Source organism: Somniosus microcephalus, chromosome 3, assembly GCF_052327205.1.
Source record: "Somniosus microcephalus isolate GS21.2 chromosome 3, FLI_Smic_1.0, whole genome shotgun sequence".
Taxonomy (NCBI): Eukaryota; Metazoa; Chordata; class Chondrichthyes; order Squaliformes; family Somniosidae; genus Somniosus; species Somniosus microcephalus.
The window spans coordinates 62,675,770-62,703,086 of record NC_140989.1 but is presented as its reverse complement, the minus strand read 5'-3'; the positions used below and the strand labels follow the sequence as shown (position 1 = coordinate 62,703,086).

Genomic DNA, 27,317 nt, shown 5'->3' with positions numbered 1-27,317 from the left:
TAAGGTGGGGAGGAGCTGCCAGAGCTGGGAAGAAGCCTGGAATATCTTGTGTTGTAGAGATGGTTCTTCCAGATCCTTGGTTTCCTCGCTGTGCTCCTGGTCTCTTCTAATAACCTAGTATCTTGCACTTTAAGAGATTGCAAGTTAAGACTTGCATCTGAAGCTTCTAATTATAATTTCTATTTCTACTATGCCAAGGTATGAAAATATTGCTTGCCGATATGATAGAATCATTAGTATGCCCAGAAGTATCTTTTGGTCTGCTCCATGAATGGAGATGTGTTTTTCTCCTGATTGATCAAGTTCCCAGAGTACCTCTTTTAATAGAAAATATGAAATTTGGTATCTTGAAGACCAAGCAATTGATTGATGCCTGTATGGACCGTTTAAACTTACTGTACAGAAGAGTCTTGTGGTATTAAAAATCATTCGGGTAGATTTTGTTCTCCATCCACGAAAATCCCCCACAATTTTACTGAATTTAGGCTGCAAGAACCCCATCTTGTGCAAAGAATCACATTGGGCACCAGCAATAACAAAACTTGAATGAGGTGGATACAGTCATTGTATCAATTAAATGTGACCAAAAGGAAGATTAACTGAGATTAAAAATTTTAATCGCAAGATTAATTGTGATTATTTTTTCCATCGCTTGACAGCTCTAATCTTCCTCGTGTATGATAATTTATTAGATGGATCCTATGCTCATGGTTTAAACCTTTTTTCTCCTGAGTAAGTTTATTGTTGCACTGGTTTTCCTTTTTACAGCTCAGGAAAAATCAGATTACCCCAAAAATACAATACAGGTGAAATTTAACATTAATAGCCTTTACTGGCCAACTAGGTTGTATTTTGATAAAACTGTTATTTGGAAAAACTGATGTATTTCAGTCAACTTGTGTAATAAATTTATTTTAAGGCATGTGACAGATTTTCACAAAAGAATAGTTAGCATTTTACAGCAGCCTACAAAAAGAACAAAGCAAGGCTATAAAAATTCTTTTGTAACTGAAGCCTATTTTTCCCCAAAGAAGAAACTTATTAAATGTGTCCATTTTATTTCATGTTACTGTATATTCTTTAAATTGTGTGCAGACACATTTTAAAAAGCAGGTGAAATTTCTGTCCCTTGTTCTTAAGTCAGTTAGGAAAAATTCTGCCTATGCTCATTCTGATGGAATCTCATTACAGAGTGAGCGTTTGGGGAATCACAGGCTTATAGGGGCTTGTTTTTCTTGTGGTCTCAATGGTACAGCAGCTGTCCCTCTTCTCATGAGAAATCAGTCTGCAGCTACCTTTTGGAGAATTGCATTTTGAAAAAAGTAAATCCAAGTTTCTGATAGGGACACAGTTTAGACCCAAATGGCTTTCCTTTTTAGGCAGGTTTTAGATAAACCCAAATGGTACTGTGCTGTTTTCACCCAATTTTCCACGGTTAGCTCATGTGCATTATTTCAGATGAAGATTTGGAGGAGTGCATGAAGCACACTAGTAATGGGAGCAGATAATTGCGTGTAACTGAAATTTAAAGGAAATATGATAAAGGAGAATGTTAAAATAAGGAAACAACAATTATTAAAGCTTTTGGAAAGGCTCTGAAGGCACCTTAACCCCATTGATTGCCTTTGCCGAAGTTGAAAGAGGAAAGGAGAACTAAAAAGTGACTGACAAAAATTAAAGGAAAGGAAACCCAACAAGCCTCCAGGCAAGTAACATAGTAGTTCAGCACTTGATAGCTGCTGATATGGAGGTGGTGCTGCATTAGATGACTGCAAGCACAGTAACCCACTGTGCCTATCTAATGACATCATTGTTATTGTCGTATGCCTGCAACCAGGTAGAGTCAAGCTTCAGGCCACAGCTGACTGGTACTGTCACTGGATGTGCCGGTCCTTTCTTGCATGGTAGTTGTAGGTGTCCTTGCAGCAGATGGCACATTTCTGCATCTGGCTCCTGATCTGGATCAACAACAACTTGTATTTATATAGCGCCTTTAACGTAGTAAAACGACCCAAGGTGCTGCACAGGAGTATTTTAAGAAAGAAATTTGACACCGAGCCACATAAGGATAAATTAGGGCAGGTGACCAAAAGCTTGGTCAAAGAGGTAGGTTTTAAGGAGAGTCTTAAAGGAGGAAAGAGAGGCAGCGAGGCGGCGAGGTTTAGGGAGGGAGTTCCAGAGCTTAGGGCTTAGGCAACAGAAGGCACAACCACCAATGGATGAGCGATTACAATCAAGGATGCTCAAGAGGGCAGAATTAGAGGGGCACAGATATCTCGGGGTTGGGGGGGGGTGGCTGAAGGAGATTACAGAGATAGGAAGGGGTGAGGCCATGGAGGGATTTGAAAACTAGGATGAGAATTTTGAAATCGATCCTATAAAAGAAATTCCCCATGGCCATTGCCAGTGTAGATGCACCAGGAGGACCTGCAAATATGACACCCTGGCATGCCTTTCCTACCTTGCCACTGAACGCATGACATACAACATCATGGTTAGTCAGACAGTCATATTTTAGTAGCACTGTCCTAGCTTGCTTTGTGAAGAAGAACCACTGCATGCACTAATTGTCCGCCAAAACAAGTTTGCCCACCTCCATCTGGTGAGGGGACACAAAGTACTTCTCATACAGCCTGATCTGTCTGGCATCTCTCTACAGGGCCTCCTCCTCTTCTTCCAAGCATCTCAGATAGCTGAAACCCATTGGTACCAGAATTGGTGCTAGCAGCAAAAGGAAATTTGAACAATTGGCACAAAACATGAGAACCTAAGTGCCAGCAGAAAAAAAAAGTCAGAGAATTACTAAACATTGCAGATTAAATGTACTTACCTAAATCAGCTACATTTGACTCCCTAACAATCCAGGATACCTATTTTGCATGGGCATCTTTTAGAAATGTGATCCTGCATCCCCAGATATCAGGAAATAGAGTGCAGGATGTCATGAAGTTCAGAGTGGGTGCTGGCCCCCACTCCAAGAAATTACGCTGCCATGCAATGTGGGCAGAGTTCTGTCAGGACTCCCACCCATTTTCTGTTGCTGGATATTCAATTAATTTCACTACAACAGGCAGATGGCAGTGGAAAATCTAAGCTCAAATGTATTATAGAATCAGCACTTTGAAATTTGGGTTGATAGTTGTTGTTGCATTCCTACGTTTTTCCAATTTAAAAAAATGTGTCATTGGCATGTGATCTATAAATTGGTTTTATGATTTCTTTCCCTCTCTTTAGGGACATTCCAGTTATATTACACACCTTGACTGGTCACCAGATACCAATTTCATAATGTCTAACTCAGGAGACTATGAAATCCTATATTGTAAGTATTCTGATATTCCCTCCCACAAGTGAAAATAATTTATTTTAAGGTAACTTATGGTGCTCACATTGTGTTGGTTTCTTTGATGTTGTTTTGAACAATATATTTTCTTTCAGCCTACAATAAAACTAAACTGAAAATTTGGCATCTTAATGACTGTCTTTCCACCTCAGATTTTATAAATCACAGTTTGTGCTCTCTGCACTATTTAGTCATCTATGCACAGAACCAATTCATTATAAATTAACACTGAGCTGGATTAGCGCCAGACTGTAGTAAGACTGCTACGATCTCTCATGCTGTGGGGAATGCTAAATTTCACAGACAGTGTATGTATAGTCTGTATTTAAACTCTGCCAACATAGTGGCAGCTAACATAATTCAGTGGCATAAGTTTTGTTTTCCTTTCTCACCACTCCAAGCTCCAGACGTCCCTCTGGTCTCAAATACACCATCAAATAAATTTGAATGCATTTCAAATGTTTCACAAATGTCATCTGTCTCCGTTACAGATATTTTATACATAGGCAGACCAGAGTATTGCAATCATGAGTCCTTCAGTTTAATATTAATCTGAAATGACGTGTAGCAACAGACTGCAGATCGCACAGCTTTGCCTGAATGTTTGCCTCTTAGGCTGCTGTCACTCTGACAATAATTACTGCTTACATTTATGTAGTCCCTTTTATGCAGCAAAAACGTCCCAAAGTGTGTTACGGTGCAGTGATAGACACCGAGCAGGAATTGGAAGAGATTTTAAGGGAATTGATTTAAATACATAGAAATACAGGTAGACTACCTTTTATCCGAACTTCCAAAAACCGAAACCCTCTTAAAAACCAAAGGTTTTTTCGTTCGGCGTAAGTCGTGCGCACGACATGACCAGAGTGGCGCACGACCCCGACCCCCGTCGACCCCGACTCCCGCCGACCCCTACCCCCGCCGACCCCCACCCCCGACGACCCCCCCGCCGACCCACCCCCGACAAATTTCCCAGTCTTATAAAATACCTTCCGAAATCCGAAACTTTCCGAAAACCGAAACACGGCTGGTCCCGAGGTTTTCGGATAAAGGATAGTCTACCTGTACATGGAAACAGGCCATTTGGTCCAATCAGTCTGTATCAGCGTTTACCCTCCACGCAAGAAAATAGTCTGAATCACATTTACCCACCCTGTTCCCATATCCCTTCATCCACCTATCCAATCTAATCTTGAATATTGATGTAGTTTCTGCCTCAACCACTAACCCAGGAAGTGAATTCTACATCCTTACAATTCTGCGTAAACCAGTTTCTTTTGCTCTCTTGTTCTAAATCTCATACATTTAATCTTGTATCTATGGCCACTTATTCTAGATCCGTCAACTACTGAAAAATGTCTGCTTCTATCTACCCTGTCCCATTCTTTCATAATTTAAAACACTTGATATCACCCCAAAATCTGCATTGTTCTAACAAAAAAAACACATTTTTCAAGTCTGTCTTTTTTGTATTTCCTCATACCTTCCTGTAATATGGAGTTCAATACTGAACAGTACTCTAATAATGCTCAACAATACCTCTTGGCTTTAATATTCCATACCTCTTGAGATAAGACCTAGTTTTTTTTAACAGCCTTAGGTTGATGCTCCCTTAATGTCCTGTGAAGCTGTACCTCCAAGTCACTCTTTTCTGCTACACCACCAAACCTACTTTCACTGAGAGTCCATTGAAGTAAACTGGGGAAATGTAGTCTAGAGGTGACAAAGATGTGTTGGTAAGGGTTTCAATGACTGAGAGAGTAAGGTAGGATGTGATCAGGCGTTGTTGATACAGGTAATTGCTCAGAATACAGTTAGAAAACTTTACCACTTAGGCAAGAATCTATAATAGTTATTCTACTTGATGAAAATCGCATAGGTGGAGTCACTGTCATATATTGAGTTTATTCTATTAGGATTCAGAATAAATATACAGTGAATTTGAGGGTTTCAATACCAGAAGTAAGTGGGTCTTTCTGTAACGCCACAGCATTAGACACTTGGATAGCTGATCTAAATTTCAATCCTAGTCTTTATTGACATTCAGACTGTAGCTTGCCTTCAGAAGAAAGTCGGTTAGTTACCAGGAGTAAGGGTGGAAAAACAGGGGCATCTTTTAATGTTACGGTTAAGTTCATTTTGGACCATCGTTGCATTGGTGTAACTGATGAGGGAAAATGGATGCAAGAAAAAAACATTTTGAAGAGAAAAACACAAAGTAAAGATGCTCGCTTCATGTTGGTGAATAACTCAACTGTTCTCATCCAGATTTTTTAGATGGGAGTGTTCCAAAAAGGAGGCAGAGGAACTCACCATTTCTGTCTTATCTTGAAAATGGCTGCTGGAGGGTGGAAGAGTGGAATCTAAAATAAAATGCAACATTTTAAAAAGACTGTCTGAAAGTTTGATACTTCATAAAGTAAACATGTGTTTTGACTAATCTAAGGGCATTGTGTTTTTAGGGGATATTAAAAATGGCTGCAAGCTGATAAGAAATCGCTCTGAATGCAGGGATTTGGAATGGTATACGTATACATGTGTTCTGGGCTTTCATGTTTTTGGTAGGTAGTTGCATTACTATATATAATTTGGTATACCACTGCATTAGTATTTATAATTTTTATTAATATATAACCCATACAGATTACAGTGTAAAATGTAGTAATAGGTGCTGTGGTGGTTCACCTCTAATTGAAGCACAAGCATATTGTGCCAAAGGCAAGATTGTCGACAGAAGCGTGTTATTATGGAAAAGCATTGGAAGAGGTCTCTGAGTCATGGCTTAATGTATAGTTCTGAGTAGCTTGGCCAGGGAAAACAGTTTCTCAGAGAAAAATACAGAAACAATGCATCAACAAAAGAATTAGAGGAGTAAAGGTAGAAAAGGTTCAATATAAAATTATTTCTAATGTTTTAACGTTGAAAAATTATAAAATTGTAACTTATTTCAATTGAAGTCTTATTTGAAGCATTAATGTATGACTTTACATTTTAAGTAGTTAACTCAGTAATTTAAGTTATGCAGCTTTGAACAAAATAATTACTACGAACAAAATAATTACTGCTAATAAAAATGATGCTCAACTATTGCCACCTTCTGGGCTCAAAATAGCATTACTACTTTTTAGCATTAGTAAATACTATGAAGTACCATAGCAATGTTAATCTAAGCGCATTGATAAATTTATCATAATTTGGATATAAATTATATGGTGTCTAAAGAGAATTTGTCCACTAAGAATCCTCAATCAATAGTTATTCAGAGGATAGGTAGACATCTGAATGTACAACTTATGAATGTGCAATGTCTGTATAATTCACTCATATACAATAGAAATTAAATAATACAGTAATGATTAGCCCCTGGTTTGATCGTTCTCAGTGGCAGTGTTCTTGTTTTGAGTAAATGGCCTTGAGATTGGACTTTGTACAACTGAAGCCTTGTTCAACTTGTGAATAAATTATTTTCTCAAAGAATTCATTTTTAAAAAATTACATCATGCAGTGGTTGAGAACAGAGCAAATGGCTGATCTCTATGTAAGCTAAAGGCCTGCTAAGGAGTAATGGATAGGTTAGTGCAATTTGCTAAATAATTAAAGTGTGGAATGGTTTCCATTTGCCTGTTCTGGTGAAGCATATGGGTCCCAAAAGACTTACTAGTTAACATGTTTTAAATTTATCATAACATTAAGAGTTTTTTCAACCATTATGTGTGGAGGGGTGATATCATACACTTTTTATAAATGTCTCTGAGGCACTACTTGCATATCTTGCATAAACATAACTCCAGCCTACTTTCAATCCAAGTTTGAATCTCAAAACTACTGCAGCCCCCTGCTCTTGTATGTATTAACTAAGAAAGTTTGACATAATCAATGTTTTCTTAATTGTTGAGAATGGAGTCAGTTTGATAAATATTGTAATTTTCTTTGTACAGGAAAAGTTCTGATATCCGGCACCGACGGGACCGGCCTGTTGCCGATCTATCAAAAGTGCCGGACATGCAAAGTCAACGTTGAAGCATACAGAGATGAAAATCTCCGTATTTGACAACAAACACTGTTGCTCAGCAACAGCTCGTAAACACTCGGCCCGTACCTTGAAGCATCTCTGAAGCTGTTGCGAAGCTCCAAAGATGCTTTCCAGAGCCTGCCTGTTAACAGAATGCTAGGAGAAGAAAAAAAAATGAACTAAAACAGCTGCTGATTTCTGCCGTTAGAGCAAAGTTTCCGGCCATACAACTTCCGGATAAACCAAAGTTTCCTGTAGTTTAAAAATTGTGTTTTATTGAGTCAAATAAATGAATTGTTTTTTAATCCCAAAGATTTTTCTAACATAATCTCTGTTTAACTGCCATTTAAAATTTTTAATAAACAACTTGCCAGTTATTGAAATGCTTGGTCGCATAAAGAAAAATGTTCTTGTTAGTGAACTGTAAAAATCCCAAACAGGAAGAATATAATCCTAGATGGCTTGCAGTTCTGTCACCTTGCAAGAAAAAACTGATGAAAACACCTGGTCAGATATTCAGCAAGGTTTATCTTTTATCTCTAATACATAATGTAAATTTGGAACAAACTTTACTGTTATCCCACTGAACTGCAATTTTGCTGCTGTTAATATTGTTCTTGGCTTAAATCTATTTCTTAGAGGAAAAATACTCGGAATTTACTTATGTAAACAGAGACCAAATATTATTTATCTCTATAAATCATTAACTTTTAAATATGGATTCCATTTTAAATTCTTAACTTTTTAATATAGATACTAATCAGTCAATGGTAAAGGCAGACAGTGAAGCAACTGCAAACAGCAAGGAACATTACATTAATATTTGTAGATATTTGCAGAAGAGATCATGTCCGCAGGAATGTGGAGCCATGCAAAAAGACACTAAGGGAGCATTTTCAGAACACTGATATTCTACAGTAATAAAAAAAATGAATATGATAAACACTTGCAATTTTTCTTTTTTTGTGTTGCTAAGTGCTGGAAATCTGAAATAAGAACAAGAAGTACAGTAGCTCAGTCAGCATCTAAAGGGAAAACACAAGTTATGACATTTTGACTTCTGATGTAGGGTACACACCCAAAGCATCGTAAGCTGTCTTTCTCTTTTTTCAGCATTTCTTGTTTTTATCAGTATATTGTCAAATGGCTGGCTAATGGCATCAGGGGCCAAGGACAAGATGAGATGCTGTGAAACTTATTAGCAGCTTTTATATCGTGTGAGATTCGTGCAAGGTCCCAACACACAGGTCTGGTGCAGCTGGCTGCAACCTGAACGTAAATCTGCCGTGATTGCCAAAGGATGACAGCTTGGTATGGGTGGCTCTTGCAGCCCCCCAATATTTCACCCAATTGGTCATTCTTGATGTGTGAACCTAGGCACTGTGAGCAGGCTCTGTGACTGTGGACGCATAACAGCTAAGCCTGATGTGTCATCACTTGATATTCACAAATAGGTGCACTATGCAACAAGGATAACTTGGTGATTAGGGAAGAGTTCTGGCTGCATTTTTCCTCACTACCCCCCTTAGCCTAAGGACACTTGGCCAATTGTTTTGCCTTATCTGCCAACCCAGCTCAGAGTAGCTGTATCAGTATAGACCAGGGATTAAATGTGGGCCCTTCCTGGTCTGTCACTAAGTACCATACCGTAAGAGTGAATTTTCACCAGGGTTCTCCTCTTTGTCACCATAATTTCAGTGGATGAGACGTGGGAACCCTGGAACAATGGCATAAATACCAATTTTTTGGGTTTTTGTGGCTCTTCCACCAAAGTTACAGCAGACGAGCAGGAGAATCTCTGTGGAAATTCAGTGTTTGTTTGTTTGTGGTTAGCCATCAATCAAATCAAATCAAATCAACTTTTATTGTCATTGTTAGTGCACAAGTGCAGTACAACGAAATGTAGGCTTGCGGCTCCCGAGAGTGTACAATTTGGATTAGGACACTTAAACATTTCAACATACATTTGTACATATATATTAGCATAAATATGACCATAATAAAGTGCATCGGCAGATGTGCAGGCTTTAGTGTTTATTTGTGGAGTTCAGTAGGATGACAGCCCTGGGAAAGAAGCTGTTCCTAAATCTGGGAAAGTAGCTGTTCCTAAATCAGTGGAGTTAAGTATTATTTCTTTAATATATTTACCCTAGATGAATATCCCAATAATCCATTACAGATTAGTTCTTGATAAACCTGCAATGGTTAACCTCTTTGTCAGTATGGGATTGTACTCTTGGAACACACCAATTGCCACTAGTTGTACAAATACTGGCCAAGACCAGAATAGAGGTTCCATGTAAACATGAAGCTGTATATATTCTAAATAGCGCCATTCAGAGTTGTAGCTTAATCAAGGTTTCCGGTATAGATATAAATTTATAGAATACTACAGCACAGAAACAAGCTGAATGCATCAAGTCTGTACCTGTGTTTATCTCCACGAGCTACCTAGTCCAATCTCATTTTTTGCTCACTTCCCATGCCCTTTATTATTTTGCCTTTTGAAGCAAGTGTCTAATTCCCTTTTAAAATAATGTATTTATGGACTCTGCTTTAACAATGCTTTGTGGCAGAACATTACAAATACCAACCACCCAAGCTTTGTTTTTTTTCCAGATTGATGATGTTTGAACCCATAATTAGACTTATTGCGTTGTAATCACTCCCCAGTATTTATTCACCCTCTAATTAGTGCATGAAAAAATTGCCACGGAAATTAGTTTTAGGCCATTTCCTCAGTTAGCCATAAAGGAAGTAATTAGCAGCACTTATTCATTTATTTAAACCGTACTGCATATAAGCTATTAATCTTTGTTCACATCACACTAAAATTTACAAGGGTTGACTATGACCTACATTTGTAAACAATGTTTATCACAGCTTATAAAAATGAATTGACGATTACCTAAAATTGGTCCAGTTCTGTTTTCAAGCCTTATTGACTTCAACTATTCAAGAAACTGAGTTATGAAGGAACCACTCGTAAAATAGTTGGTATTATATAAACAATGGATATTGGAAAGTTGTAAATGTGCCAGATTTTTTTGCCAAATTCAAAAAGCATCCATTTGTAATTTTTTGACATTTTATTCCAAAGACTGAATGAGATGGTATACGTTACAATATCTTTATGGTAGCAACAATACAAAATACAGTTGAGATCCACACCATTTCCCCCCCCTCCCACCTTATAATTAATATCTTTGTTAATAGAGAAATTGATCATTTATGCAAAACATCCTTCGGAAAATGAATCCTTCTTTGTGACTCATTGGTTATCATGTTTACTTTCTGTATGTCAGACAAGCCAGTCAGATTTTTTTTACCCATTTTTTAAAAGAATATCCATTTGTCACTTGGAAACTGAAGGAGAGTATTTCTGATGCATGTTTTTCATTTCTTGCAGGAGTATGGCCCGAAGGCTCGGATGGAACAGATATTAATGCACTTTGCAGATCACACAACAAAAAAGTGGTAGCTGTTGCTGACGATTTCTGCAAAGTTCACATCTTTCAATACCCCATCTCTAAGCCTAAGGTGAATAAGATTTAATTTCCTATGTATTCTTACTAAGCTAAAGATTACAGTGCCATAGTAGTATCAGAGCTTGAATGCAGTGACCACATTTAGTTCAGTACATCTGGGCCACAACCTGAACGATACCACTGCACCAAAACAAATATTGTACATATTTTTGTTTTTATGTAATAAAAACAAATTTTAAAAATGTACTTTTAGTCAGTTTCCTGATCGTAGGTTGTATTTTGTTACAATTTCTTGGTTCTATGGAGGCTGTGAACACTGAGGTATGTCACTTGGAAAATCTCCAGTTTCACTGGCTTGGTACAGTATATCAATATTCAAATTGAAAAGTAATTTTGAAGAATTACAATTTTGGCCACAACAGGTGGGATGTGGGGGTCCCACAAGGATCAGTGCTGGGACCACTGTTGTTCACAATTTATATTAACAATTTGGACTGTGGCTCAAAAACACGATTTCTAAATTTGCAGACGACACCAAATTAGGTGCGATAGTCAACACTGAGGAGGACTGCAACAAATTACAAGAAGATATTAATAAACTTTTAGAATGGGCATATAATTTGCAAATGAATTTCAACGTAGATGTGGGCGTTATTAATTTTTGGTAAGAAAAATGAGGTCACATATTACTTGGAAAATGAGAATCTAAATGGGGTAGAGGAGCAGCGAGATCTGGGAGTACAATTACACAAATCATTAAAAGTTGTGACGCTGGTCAATAAGGCCATTAAAAAAAAGCAAACCAAGCATTAGGGTTTATTTCTAGAGGGAGGGAATTGAAAAGAAGAGAAGTTATGCTAAACTTGTATCGAACCTTGGTTAGACCACACTTGAAACATAGAAACATAGAAGATAGGAGCAGGAGTAGGCCATTCGGCCCTTCGAGCCTGCTCCGCCATTCAATCAGATCATGGCTGATCATCCAAATTCAGTACCCTGTCCCTGCCTTCTCCCCATATCCCTTGATCCCTTTAGCCTCAAGAAATATATCCAACTCCTTTTTGAATATACTTAATGAACTGGCCTCCACTGCCCTCTGTGGCAGAGAATTCCACAGGTTCACCACTCTCTGGGTGAAGAAATTCCTCCTCATTTCAGTCCTAAATGGCTTACCCCTTATCCTTAGACTGTGACCCCTGGTTCTGGACTCCCCGACCATCATAAACATCCTTCCTGCATCTAGTCTGTCCAGCTGTGACAGAATTTTATAGGTTTCGATGAGATCCCCTCTCAATCTTCTAAACTCCAGTGAGTATAAGGCCAATCGACACAATCTCTCCTCATAGTCATTCCTGCCATCCCAGGTATCAGCCTGGTGAATCTTCGCTGCACTCCTTCCATGGCAAGAACGTCCTTCCTCAGGTAAGGCGACCAAAACTGCACACAATACTCAAGGTGTGGTCTCACCAAGGCCCTGTACAACTGCAGCAAGACATCCTTGTTCTTGTACTCGAACCCTCTTGCTACGAAGGCCAACACACCATTTGCCTTCTTAACCGCCTGCTGCACCTGCATGCTTACCTTCAGCGACTGGTGCACAAGAACACCCAGGTCTCTTTGCACTTCCCCTTCTCCCAATCTATTGCCATTCAAATAATAATCTGCCTTCCTGTTTTTGCCACCAAAGTGGATAACCTCACATTTATCCACATTATAGTGCATTTGCCATGTTTCTGCCCAATCACCCAACCTGTCCAAATCGTACTGGAGTTTCATGACATCCTCCTCACAGCATACCCTCCCACCCAGCTTTGTGTCATCTGCAAATTTGGAGATATTACATCCAATTCCCTCGTCCAGATCATTAATATATATTGTGAACAGCTGGGGTCCTAGGACCGATCCTTGCGGTACCCCACTAGTCACTGCCTGCCACTCGGAAAACGACCCGTTTATTCCAACTCTTTGCTTTCTGTCCGCCAACCAGTTCTCCATCCAAGTCAATACCTTGCCCCCAATCCCATGTGCCTTAATTTTGCACGCTAATCTCTTATGCGGGACCTTATCGAAAGCCTTCTGAAAGTCCAAATACACCACATCCACTGGTTCTCCCTTATCTATTTTACCAGTTACATCCTCAAAAAAATTCCAGTAGATTAGTCAAGCATGATTTACCTTTTGTAAATCCATGTTGACTTTGTCCGATCCAGTCACTGCTTTCCAAGTGCTCTGCTATTACATCTTTTATAATGGACTCTAGCATTTTCCCCACTACCGATGTCAAGCTTACCGGTCTATAATTCACCGCCTTTTCTGTACCACCTTTTTTGAATAGTGGGGTAACATTAGCTACCCGCCAATCCATGGGTACCGTTCCAGAGTCTATCAAGTTCTGGAAGATGACCAGCAATGCATCTACTATTTCTAGGGCCACTTCCTTAAGTACCCTGGAATGTAGATTATCAGACCCTGGGGATTTATCGGCCTTCAGTCCCATCAATTTTCGTAACACCGTTTCCCTACAAATACTGATTTCTTTCAGTTCCACCCTTTCATCAGACCTTATGTTCCCCGGCATCTCTGGGAGGTTATTTGTGTCCTCCTTTGTGAAGACAGAACCAAAATATGTATTTAGTTGGTCTGCCATTTCTTTGTTCCCCATTATAAATTCCCCCGATTCTGACTGCAAGGGACCTACGCTTGACTTCACCAATCTTTTTCTCTTCACATATCTATAAAAGCTTTTACAGTCATTTTTTATGTTCCCTGCAAGCTTACTTTCATATTCTATTTTCCCTTTCTTAATTAATCCCTTTGTCCCCCTTTGTTGAATCCTAAACTGCTCCCAATCCTCAGGATTATTGCTTTTTCTGGCCAATTTATATGCCCTCTCCTTGGACCTTATGCTACCCCTAATTTCCCTTGTTAGCCACGGTTGAGTCACCTTTTTTGTTTTATTTTTATGCCAAACTGGGATGAACAAATTCTGTAGTTCATCCATTCGGTCTTTGAATGTTTGCCATTGCCTATCCACTGTCAACCCTTTGAGTGCTATTCCCCAATCAATCCTACCCAACTCACTCCTCAGACCATCGTAGTTTCCTTTATTTAAATTGAGGACCCCAGTCTCCGAGTCAACTACTTCATTCTCCATCTTAATGAAGAATTCGATCATATTATGATCGCTCCGACCCAAGGGGCCTCATACAACAAGATTGCTAATTAATCCTTTCTCGTTACATAATACCCAGTCTAAGATGGCCTGATCTCTGGTTGGTTCCTCGACATATTGGTCCAGGAAACCATCCCGTAAACACTCCAGGAATTCCTCCTCCACAGTATTGTTACTAATTTGGTTGGCCCAATCTATATGTAGATTAAAGTCACCCATGATGACTGCTGTGCCCTTATTGCACGCTTCTTTAATTTCCCTTTTAATGCCATCCCCAACCTCCGCCTCACTGTTTGGAGGTCTATATACCACTCCCACTAATGTTTTTTCCCCTTAGTATTTCTCAATTCTACCCATACAGATTCCACATCATCAGAGCTAATATCCTTCATTACAATTGTATTAATCCCTTCTTTAACCAGTAATGCTACCCCACCTCCCTTTCCTTTTTGCCTATCTTTCCTGAATATCGAATACCCCTGGATGTTGAGTTCCCAGTCTTGGCCATCCTTGAGCCACATTTCCGTAATCTCAACCAAATCATATTCGTTTACCTCTATTTGCGCAGCCAATTCATCCACCTTATTACAAATGCTCCTCGCATTAAGACACAAAGCCTTCAGGCTTGTTTTTTTAACGCTCTCAGACCTATTAGAATTATTATTTACTGTGGCCACGTTTGATTTAAACCGTTGATTTCTCTGACTGCCACTTTTGTTTTTCTCCTTCCTATTTTTTGCTTTTATCCCTGTTTTCCTTTCCTCTCTCCCTGCTCAGGTTCCCAACCCCCTGCCATTTCAGTTTAAACCCCCCCCGAACAGCACTAGCAAACACTTCCCCCTAGGACATCGGTCCCGGCCCTGCCCAGGTGCAAACCGTCCCGTTTGTACTGGTCCCACCTCTCCCAGAACCGGTTGCAATGTCCAAGGAATTTGAATCCCTCCTCCTTGCACCATTCCTCTAGCCACGTATTCATTTGAAATATCCTCCTATTTCTACTCTGACTAGCACGTGGCACTGGTAGCAATCCTGAGATTACTACCTTTTGAGGTCCTATTTTTTAATTTACCTCCTAACTCCCTATATTCTGCTTTTAGGACCTCATCCCGTTTTTTACCTATATCGTTGGTGCCTATGTGCACCACAACAACTGGCTGTTCGCCCTCCCCCTCCAAAATGTTCTGCAGCCGCTCCGAGACGTCCTTGACCCTTGACCCTTGCACCAGGGAGGCAACACACCATCCTGGAGTCTCGATTGCGGCTGCAAAAACGCCTATCTATTCCCCTTACAATTGAGTCCCCTATCACTATAGCTCTTCCACTCTTTTTCCTCCCAGCCTGTGCAGCAGAGCCACCCATGGTGCCAGGAAGTTGGCTGCTGCTGCCTTCCCCTGATGAGTCATCCCCCCCCCCCCCCCCCAAACAGTATTCAAAGTGGTATATCTGTTGGAGAGGGGGATGGCCACAGGGGATTCCTGCACTACCTGCCTGTGCCTCTTACTCTGCCTGCTGGTCACCCATTCCCTTCCTGCCTGTACACCCTTTACCTGCGGTGTGACCAACTCGCTAAATGTGATATTCACGACGTCCTCAGCATCGCGAATGCTCCAAAATGAATCCATCCGCAGCTCCAGTGCCGCAATGCGGTCTGTCAGCTGCAGCTGGACACACTTCCCGCACACATGGTCGTCAGGGATGCAGGAAGCGTCCCTGATTTCCCACATAGAGCAGGAGGAGCACACTACGGGGCTGGGCTGTCCTGCCATGACTTACCCTTTAACTAATTAATTAAAATTAAATGAATCCCACCAATTTCACTACAGTTAAATGATATATTTAAGGGCCCTGGTTTACAAACTGTCCCCGCTACACCACAGAGACCTTAAAAACTATAAACCACAGACTTAAAGTTTTAAAACGAGAGAAATACTCCAACCAATCACCTACCTGTTTTGTGGTGACGTCACACCTCAAATACTTTTTACCTCCTTCCCTGAGATTGGTAGGCCTACCTGAGCCTCTGGGGCCTTATGTAGTCGCTCTGCTCCGCCTCCAGCCGTTGCCGATGCCGCACTGAGGCCTACCTGAGCCTCTGGGGCCTGTGTACAGTTCTGGTCGCATATTATAAAAAGTATATAAAGGCACTGGAGAGGGTACAAAAAAGATTTACAAGGGTAATACTATAACTGTGTAGTTATTATACCTATAAGGGAAAGATGAACAGGCTGGGTCTCTTTTCTCTTTTTAAAAAAAAAAAAGACTGAGGGGTGACCTAATAGAGGTCTTTAAAATTATGAGAAGTTTTGATAGAGTAGACACAGAGGCTGTGATTTCACTAGCGGAGGCGGGATCATGGTGGGAGAGGCGGTTGTCAGGTTCCGGTCTCGTTCCCGGCTGCAGCCTCTCTGCAAAAAGGATTTTCCGTTAATAGGGCTTGTTAAGCCCGCCCTGCGGGGTTGTGGCCAATTAAAAGGAAGTGGGTCTGATGACGTTACTTGATGACGTGTCATCAGCCGGTTTTCTTAAAGGGACCATGGCCGCATTCATTTTGACAGTTGTGCTGTCAGTGTTCTACAGCATTGATGTACTGCAAACACTGACTAGCACTGCACAAAGGCGCACGCACGGCTGCACCCAGGCTCTCCCATGACTCCCTCTCCATATGCTTATGGAGGGAGTCACAGCACGCAGGGAGGTTCTCTTCCTTTCCAACGGGTGGAAGAGACCTCCCCAGGAGACCAACACAGCTTGGTTGCACATTGCACAGGAGGGCACAAGCAGGGATGTCATCGGGAGGACCAGGTTGCACTGGCACAAACCTTTCAATGATCTCAATAGATAACAAAACATTACTGCCAAGCCACACTCAACCTCATCCTGCTGTGCCACTCATCACAACCCCATCACTCTGCCTTCCCTACCATACTCCTGCACATCTTTACTCACACCAACTTAGCTTGCACCTCCATCCAACCCTCTCTATCTGCATTATCACTTCCCCATCTCACTAGCCGCCCCTCACACTCACCCTCATCCTACTGAAAGCATACCATCTAAGAACACACAAGGGTAGTTACTTGTGTGGTTTATCCAATGGTCATGTGAAGTTTCTGGTAATGTGCTGTCAAACATTGAAATCTTTATTTTGAACACTGCGTTCTTGGACAGATTTGTGTGCACCTTTTGGAGATGGCTTAGTGAGTTGCGGTGAATGGTGAGACATAACTTCCCCGCCCCCCACACACTCCCCCAATGATGATGAGTGTGAACAGAATTGCTTGGACATTGTAGGGATGCTTTATGGTGCTGATGTGGGGTGGTACCAACCTGGTGCATCATGTGGTAGCCAGGGTGTAGTGTTAAGTGAAGCAAATCTGGACATGGTGAGGCCATTGCTGGAGTCCAGGCAGCCATGTGCACGGGTGATGATGCCCTGTGTCCAGTGCAGCATCAGTTGATTGTGGAGAAGGTTGGTGTGGCTGTTGGTGTGCCCGGTGATGTTGGTGTTGGGGCTGATTCTGTTGGGATTCTGAGGACCAAGGTGAGATTTTTTCAAGGGCACCGATGTTGCTGGAATAGATGGTAGCTGAAGTTGAGATGACAGAAGCGATCTGTCAATAGTGAGAGAGCTTACTCCAAGGAGAGTTTACTCCAAACACTTCCAAACTGCATACAGCTCAAAAGTTTCTTCCAAGTCATGAAGGCTCAAGCTTCTGACATTGGAAAGTGACCAGCTGTGAGATGGTAGCTTTCATACCACTTTTGCAGCTGTCACCTATTCACAGCAATGGGGAGAGATAGAGAACCCGACCTACTTACCTGACGTGATCTCCGAACGACGTGAACCCCGTTAAAAATGTGGTAAAATAGGAAACGGTTGGCAAAATAGTAGTTAACAAGCAGTTAATTATCTTAAATGCCTCCCCCGCCGCTTGGTGTCGGGTCTGTTCTGAAATCGCAGACCCGACACTCTGGAAACTTACATGGAGGCGGGTTCCCAACCCGCTGTCAATCATTTCAATTTTGACAGCGGACCCGCCTCCAAACCCGCACTCTGAGCGCCGGCAAAATTCTGCCCAGCATGTGTGCGTCCACTTGTGGGAAAGAGGAAACCAATATAAGAGAGTCACCAAGAAATCAAATAGGGAATTCAGAAGAAATAAGGTAATTGAAATGCTGAAGCTTGAAAAGAAAGCTTGTCTGCTGAGAAATCAAAATTTATTCAGAGAAGGCTGTAAATGGCTATATTGTATAATTAAAACATGAAAAACTTACATAGGCTCAGCATATCAATGTAATCTTTTATACATCTTTGCTTAACAAAATCTGGATATCTGACAATAATGTTCTTAATGTTGTTCTTCTGGTTTTTCCACCTCCTGAAACAGCAAAGGAATGTTTGCCAATGCCTTTTCATGAAGACAGTTTTAGGAGGCCATTTGCAGAAGTGCTTTTTATTTCTCTGAAATAGTTCCTTCCCACAGAAGATAGGAAAGAAATTTGGGATGTATGACTGTAGTACTTCTGGTTTTTTTTCAATGCTATCTGAGTGTGAAGGAATAAAAATAAAAAGGATCTCTTTAAATCCAATTCAGAAGAGTTTCCATTTTATTAGCCCAAGCGCAAAATAGATTTACATGAATTTTGATGGAACTGCTTGTTCTGACGAGTGTGAGCAAAATCTTGGAAAAAAACAGCTTATCCCAGTGACAGCAGACTGTGGTACTTCCTCCATATTCAGTCATTGTCCCACTGACTGCTGGCTAGTGTCCCACCTCATGCTGTATACTCTTAACATCAAAGTTACTGGTACATTTACCCTATCAGCCATTGGTGAAAATGTCTCGGACCACTTCAGTAACTGACCATGCAATCCTGTGGGATAATTTCAACTCGGCAGAATAGGCACACACTCTTTTCTTTTACTTAGCAATGTTTCTTTCCCTAATGTAGTTCTCGCCTATGTTCCTAAATGGATATGAAAATGCTATAAAGCAGTTTCATGTATGCTAAAGTATGGTAACGTCTACCTTCAGTTAGACGTGCATATTACAATCTCCCAACAGCTGAGGCAATATTGGAGTGTTGACATCCCTATGATACAGCCTAGCCATCTCTAACTTCCTATGGATTGTCTGATCATTTTATCATCTCTTCAGCCCATGCTCCTGGACACCACACCGTAGTGATCCCTATGCACCGGAATCCCACACTCACAATTAGAAATGAAACTTGAATTATCATTATGAGGGATAATATGCATAGTTACATTGTTTACTTGAAAGCAATAAATAAGCCCCCATGATAGCGGATAGATGATAAATATTACTGTAATTTCCCATTATATTTATTTCCTCATCCTTTAGTTACAATCTGTCTGTGCATCTGTAAAAACCAGGTCTAAACTTTACATTTACCAGATCTTTCTCTTGTGATGTTTCCAGGCTCCAAGCCATGTTTACAGTGCACACAGTAGTCACGTGACCAACGTCAGCTTCACCTACAATGATGGTCACTTGATTTCAACAGGAGGAAAGGACACCAGCATTATACAGTGGAGAGTGGCAGAGAAAGCACCACTTCCATCAAATGAAAGCAACCTCGAGCAGAATGCTCCACCTTCTCCAGCTGCTGGTCCAACAGAAAACTCGCCAGTGTCTTAAAATTTCAAAAATTTAGGAGATTCTTGGCTTATTTGATGAGGAATAGTGGCTTAGCATAGTGAATAGGGCTGCTGGATTTGTTTAATTCTAGTCTAATCTTCCATTGAAAGGATGGAACGATTCCCAAGGGCTTCACTTGCAAGTGTCAAGTGACTTTAATGACTGGCCAAAGTTCTTCTTGGGAAGAAATTGCAACAGTTATAGTAGATTTTAGTAAAGCAATTAATTAAATAAAGTCAGAAGTTACAGACTGTAAATACTGGAAAAAAAAACACTTCTGTGGTTGGGATATGCTGAAATGAGTCCGCTTTGTATTATAGAGCATTTTTTTCAAGTTGATTGCCTAACAACAACACTAACTGTTAACTTCAGTCAAAATTAACTGTCATTTTATCAGGCCTGTTTGTGGCCAAGACTTGTGAATGAAATTGACTCACACAGAGTCTTCTGGTAAACCATGACTGCCATGAGCATGGTACTGCCTTCTTGAATATTAAATATGCAATGTCTCTGCATCACTAGTGTCTGGTGATCAAGTAGACATTTATGTGATCTCTTATTTGAAGTAGGTTTACTTGCATTCATTTCTCAGATGAATTAAAACTATACCTCGTAAAGTGATTTCAAGTCTACACACATCTTCTGATTGTATTTTTTTAATTTAAAATTAATTTCCAGTAGCAGGCATGTATTCGGAGCAATCACACCATCTAAAAGAAAATCAGCCATTTGAAATAACTCTAGGATTCGGTAAAATTTAAACTGCCTGGTTGTTTATTCTTTCCTAGTCTGGTGAAGTTCGACAAGTTGATACAGCATAAAATATAAATATGGTATCATCGTGGACTGTGCACATTCTAACAGTTGCTATGTATTAACTATGGTCGTGGTCAGTCATGGAATAACATGGCACTTAGAGTACACTATCAGGATATCAAAGTATAGATTGGTTTTGTGTTTTTCTGGGGTTTTTTTTCCTTTTTTTTCAGATCTGGGAAATTGTTTAAAATGTAGATTCACTTTGTACTTGCTATACAAGAGGGGGAAAACACTCATTGACAATATGCAAGGGGAAGTGTCCAAATGAACTTATTTATACTTTGATTTGCATAGAGTAAACTAATTCTTTTATTTGAGATGTTGATCCAATGCTTTAGGTTTAGTGAGAAGTTATGGTTAGCAATTCTAGATGTTGTCAAGTGTGCTTAAGTCTTAAGTGTGAAATCAAGTGTTTACCAGATCGTGCCATTCCAAAGTGGATCAGAACTGTCATTCCCTTTGAATCTGTACTCAGGATTAACTAATTACCAGGCATCCAGCAATTGCTGATCTAGAGAAAGTGCCTAGACGGGCTCTAAAAACATGTAGAACTCCTTTAGTGTATAATAGGTGCTATCTGGGGATGCTATTGACATACAAAAGCCTTACAGCTACCAACTAACAGTATAACAACCATTGAATTGATGCATCAGTCTGCAATAACTTATGGAATTTAAGGTGGGAAATATGTTGCTGTATAAAAAAAAATAAAAAATAAAATAAACTCAATGATTGTAAGGGAAATATGATTGACCAAGGGTTTTCCAATGTGTTGATGTTAGAACTATGTGTTTTCATGCATTCCTGACAAATGGCATAAGAATTGATGAAAAAATAAATAAAAGTGATCAGAGTGAAAATTCAACTGTTGTTGGTGACTTGGCTATGCGCTACTGTCGAATTTTGCTCTTCAATTATTTTTAATTTTGTTCTTGGGATATGGACAACATTGGTCGGGCTACATTTATTGCCTGTCCCTAGTGGTCCTGATCAGGTGATAATGGGTCTTCTCCTTTAACCACTGCAGTCCGTGTGGTGATGGTGCTCCTACGATGGTATTCGGTAAAGAATTCCAAGATACTGACTCAACAATAATGACGAAATGGCACTATATATCCAAGTCAGGATAATGTGTGACTTGGTGCTGAACTTGGAGGTGATGGTGTTCCTACGATTTTGCTGCTGTAGTAGAGATCAAAGAGGAGGGAGTTGCTGTCAGACTAACCTTGATGAGTTACTGCACTGCATCCTGTCGATCATATATGCTGCAGACATGTTGCTAATGGAGGAGGTGGATAATGAGTCCAATGACAGGGTGCCAATCACGTGAACTGCTCTGTCGTGGATGATGTCGAGCTTCTTGTGGCTGTGCCCCTCCAGTTGAGTGAGTGTTTTATTAGGAAAGTAAATGGTATGTTGGCCTTTATTACAAGAGGATTTGAGTATAAGAGTAAAGACGTCTTACTGCAATTATATAGGGCCCGGTGAGACCACACCTAGAGTATTATGTACAGTTTTGGTCTCCCTACCTAAGGAAGGATATACTTGCAATAGAGGGAGTGCAATGAAGGTTCATCAGACTGGTTCCTGGGATGGGAGAGATTGAGTAGACTAGGCCTATATTTTCTGAAGTTTAGAAGAATGAGAGGTGATCTCATTGAAATATACAAAATTCTTACAGGGATTGACAGGGTAGATGCAGGGAGGATGTTTCCGCTGGCTGGGGAGTCTAGAACCAGGGGTCACAGTCTCAGAATAAGGGGTCGGTCATTTAGGACTGAGATGAGAAATTTCTTCACTTAGAGAGTGGTGAATCTTTGGAATCCTCTACCCCAGAGGGCTCTGGATGCTCAGTCGATGAGTATATTCAAGACAGAATTGATATATTTTTGGATATTAAGCGAATCAAAGGAGTGTAAGAGTAAGGAAGTCTTGCTACAGTTGTACAGAGCCTTGGTGAGTCCATGCCTAGAGTACTGTGCACAGTTTTGGTCTCCTTATCTAAGGAAGGATATACTTGCCTTGGAAGCGGTGCAACAAAGGTTCACTAGATTGATTCCTGGGATGAGAGGGCTGTCCTATGATGAGAGATTGTGTAGAATGGGCCTATACTCTCTGGAGTTTAGAAGAATGAGGTGATCTCATTGAAACATACAAGATTCTGAAGGGGATTGACAGGGTAGTTGCTGAGAGGTTGTTTCCCCTGGCTGGAGTGTCTAGAACTAGGGGGCATAGTCTCAGGATAAGGGGTGGGCCATTTAAGACCGAGATGAGGAATTTCTAGAGGGATGTGAATCTTTGGAATTCTCTGCCCCAGAGGGCTGTGAATGCTGAGTCTTTGAGTGTATTCAAGGCTGAGACATAGATTTTTGGACTTTAGGGGAATCGAGGGATATGGAGATCGGGCAGGAAAGTGGAGTTGAGGTAGATGATCAGCTATGATCTTATTGAATGGCGGAGCAAGCTTGAGGGGTCGAATGGCTGCTTCCTCCTATTTCTCATGTTCTTATCACAATACTGAATTGTAGATGGTGGAGACACTGAGAGCTCATGAGTAGACTCATCGTAGAATGCCTAGCTTCTGACCTCTTGTAGCCACACTGTTGATATGATTAGTATAGCTAAGAATTGGCTGGACACTGGAGTCTATGGTGGTGGGAACCTCTGGAGGAGATATAGTAGGATCATCCACTTAATAGTTTTGGCTGAAGATGCTTGCAAATACCTTAGCCTTGTCGCTTGACTCATGCTGGGCTTCACCATAGTTGAGGATGGCGATGTTCATGGAGCCTCCATCTCCTGTTGCCAGGTTGTCCACCACCATTCTCAACTGGATGTGGCAGGGCTGCAGAGCTTTACTCAGGAACCATTAGTAGGACAACTTGGCTCTGTCTATAACCTGCTTTTGGTGTTCAGTATGCAGGTAGCCTTGTGCTGTAGCTTCACTAGGTTGGTACCTCATTCTAAAGTATGTCTGTTGCTGCTCCAGGCATGCTGTTCTGTATTCCCCATTGAACCAGGTTTAGTTCCCAGCTTGATGGCAATCGAAGGATGTACTAGGCCACGAGGCTGCAGATTTTGTGTCCTTACTGTTGAATTACATCAATTCCTATTAAAATATGTGTTTTAGATGTTTGGAGAAGTTAAGCTATAGAAACATAGAGCATAGAAAAATTGGAGCAGGAGTAGGCCATTCGGCCCTTTGAGCCTGCTCCGTCATTCAGTATGATCATGGCTGATCCTCTATCTCAATACCATATTCCCGCTCTCTCCCATACCCCTTGATGCCCGTCAGTTCCGTTTTTTGGGTGAAAACTTTGGGGGACCAATTTCGGAGCATGATCTTTTGTGCCTGATCTCCCCTGGAAGTGTCCAGGGCACCCACTTGAAACAGGCGTTGGACGCTTTGGATATGCTAATCAGGTTTCTAGCACCTGTTTTAGGAACCTGCTCGAAATTGGTCATTAACTGGGCAATGCATACTCTGGTCTGTAATTCTGCGTCTACGGCTGTCATGAAAAAAAGCCACTATAAACCAGCGACCAAAAGGTAAGTTAACCTTTTTAAATGTGCATTTATGTGAACCCAGATGAAGCAGGAGTGATCTTTCTGGCTCCACAACAACTATGGGTCATTCCTGGCCTGGGATCACCCCACCACCACACCCCCAGGCTTTGCTTCGCCTCTTTTCCCCCAACCCCTACCAAGGACCTACCTGTGGGGCAGCTCGACGGCGAATCCAGATGATTTTCCTAAGACTTGATTGCAGCTAGTCAGTTTTATGCAGATGAAGCCTGAGGGCAAATTTCAGTGACCCTTGGGCCAGCATCTTTAGGTGGGTGTTCCAATCACGTCACCCATTTCACGCTGGTTTCTGGCACTACACTAATTTCTTGGCCACTATCTCGTACTGGAGTTAGACTTTCACAGACCCAAACGTTGACGCACATGCACTTTCCAGAATGGATCACTAGATAACAATTTGGCACAAGAACTCTAGCTAAGTTTTTTACTTCCTTCTTCCAATCCCTATCCCATGGATAATTTTTTTTAAATTAAATCTTCTACCAGTTTAACAAAATTACATATACAAATAGCACACACTACTGAAATGTACATGTAGCCAGAAACAAGGCACCTTATTCTAAGGGTGCTTTATTTAAGTTCTTTATTCATTAGTGCATAGTTTGTAATGTGAATTGTACTTCAATTTTTTTTTAATTTCTATTTAAAATGATCATTATCAGATGTTTTAATTTTTCTGTCTTGTACCTTACATTATTCCCAGCTAAAAAGAGCTGGCAGCAAGGGAGTATGTTGCAATGCCTCTTTTTCTATGCTCTTTAACTTGTCAAAGGAGATGAATGACAGCAACCTCTAAATACACTTCAACTGATTTTTCTGTTCCTGTGGGGATGAACCTAGCCGCCACTTGTTTCCTCTCATAATGGCATAGTTAAGGTTAGTAACTTGCCATTTAGGGAATTGGGAGTACAAACTCAATTTCTACTAGTCTGTAGCATGTGTTGGACCTACAACATACTGCACTTGGGTGCTGAGGCCAATTATAGCTCTCCAACGGCACTTCCTCTGAGATCAGATAATTCAACACAGACGTTTTGTATGATTTATTCACGGTCTTTTAAAAATGTTTTTCTGTATTTGCAATATTCAGTAATATCACCTGCTATGTAAACCACGAACGTTAAATATCTGAAATACAGTATACAGAAAGTATCTTCAGATTTCCTTTTAAAACTGTTCAAAAACATGCTTTGTGTTACTATTCACAGACAGGAGTGCATAGAAGTTCATGCTAGAAACAGAGTATGCTGCACTGTGTTTGAATCAATAATTACAAATCCAAATCATTTCAAAATGTATTTTTGTAAATTTTAATTATTCCAGGGGGCAGAAAATGTTTCATTGTATGAATAGTTAATGTATTTGATTTATGTGTTTATTTGTCTTGGAAATGACTCTTCCTAATTTTCACCATTCTGTTAAGATATTTTGGGGGCAATTTTTGGCTGCCTACCCCCTCATTCATGCTGAAAATTGGGGTAATCATGCATTTTTTTTTAAATTTCCTGCCCACGTTCTACCCAACTCTGTTTTCAAGCAGGTTTCAAAATGTGGAGCCAGCACTCCTGTCTGAAACAGGCAGGAGCCTTATTTCAATAAAATCAATGCCTGACCTTCTGCCAGGATTGCTTCCGCCACCTCTTTCACCTTCTGCACCGGCTGGGCTCAATGCTGTAGCCACACTATGCGAAATGAGGCTGCCACCCTGCCGACCAATGAATTGGTCAAGTGAAAATTGCCCCTGTTTAAATCTTCCTGGCACAATAAACTGAAGCCATGGTTGATTTTTTTTTCCTTCCTTAGCTCAGGCGTGCTGAGGCCAACTGTGTATCTCTTATTGAGATCAGCTAATTCAACATTGAACAAGAATTGAACCTAGGACTTGCTTATCCATACGACTCAATCACGCACTGACTGAATTTACTTAGCAGTCAGGAGAGGCTATTGTATGTCTTCATCAGTGGGTATTACGGACTAGATAAACAAGCACATTAGAAAAATAAGCAGCACAATTCTGTCCGCTCTGGCAGTGAGATAAAGGATATTGTAAGAGCTGCCATTTGTGTTTTGAATTTGATGTATGTTCAGTTACTGTACACCAATCATTGATGTGCACCAATCAATAGAATTGGACTGCAGGAAGAGGAAAGTGGAATTACACTTTTTGGCAAGGCCTTATTGTATAAAGAGATATGGTAGGAGACTATTAGATATGGCTGACTTCAGAATGAATGATCATGTTTGCCTGGTGTTACTGAAGTTCACAAGTCTCTAGCCACTTCTTAGAAACTCAGATTGAAAGCCTACTCTTTCCAGTTGCCTCATTTATCACAAATACTGTCAACTTGTCGTTAAACCACAAGGTGAAGCAACTTTCAAGTGTACAGGAGCAAATGATTCTTCTTGGATTTGAACTGCTTTGAATTGATAGACATCCTACAATTTATGACAGAAACTGATCATGTTTGAATTTAGAGTATCTAAAATCACAAGTTCCTAATGAATCATATATCTCTCACTTCTGAAAACAAATATGCTGATAAATATAAACTGTCAATATCTGCCAATCGAACTTTTCACCTACACATTTGGATTTTCCATTGGAGTGCAATCTCTGCCGGACGTATGGCAGTCCATGAATGACACCCACCTGATGTCACTGGCACTGAGCTACTTGTAAATTATCAGGTCATAATTAGAAGAATTTGGGTGAGCGCCAGTTATTGTAAATACCTTTCATTGGGAGTGTGCTCATTGGGTAGGAAATAGAGTGCTACTGTCGTATTTAAAGGGTTGTAGCAGCTTAAAGGGTCCAGCATCTTCAAATTTGTTATGGCAGCAGGAAGGATTATGATTGCTGTTCAAGTATCTGTGAGGTCAGCTGCAGGACACAAAGCCTCTGACTTTTCAGATTCCTACTATAAAGTGCTGCTTTGGGAAGTTAGGATGAGGAGGGAACCAGTAAAAAAGTGAACCCAAGGAAAGCGGCCCCAGGTCAGTGGGAAGGGATAGGCAGGAAAGTGAATGTCAATTCAATTACTTCATGCACAGCCACTCATAACATAAGAAATAGGAGCAGGAGTAGGCCATTTGGCCCTTCAAGCCTGCTCTGCCATTCAACATAATCATGGCTGATATACTTCAACTCCACCTTCCTGTACTATCCCCATATCCCTCGATTTCCTTTGTTCCCAAACATTTATCGACCTCTGTCTTGAATATACTCAACGACTGA

The 27,317-nt window shown here is 40.6% G+C and overlaps 1 protein-coding gene across 14 annotated transcripts in view; it reads left to right on the top strand.

Annotated features, from left to right (window-relative positions):
- The window catches only part of eml4 (EMAP like 4), a 334,770-nt gene extending 313,408 nt beyond the window's left edge, over nucleotides 1-21,362 (top strand). For all 14 annotated transcript variants that reach the window (XM_085980750.1, XM_085980748.1, XM_085980747.1 and 11 more), the window contains 4 exons: nucleotides 3,235-3,322; nucleotides 5,806-5,904; nucleotides 10,765-10,895; nucleotides 19,460-21,362. In XM_085980750.1, coding sequence (XP_085836876.1) covers nucleotides 3,235-3,322; nucleotides 5,806-5,904; nucleotides 10,765-10,895; nucleotides 19,460-19,678 — 537 coding nt within the window. In that variant the 3' untranslated portion in view covers nucleotides 19,679-21,362. The remainder of the gene's footprint in view (nucleotides 1-3,234; nucleotides 3,323-5,805; nucleotides 5,905-10,764; nucleotides 10,896-19,459) is intronic.
- The last annotated feature ends 5,955 nt before the right edge of the window (nucleotides 21,363-27,317 follow it).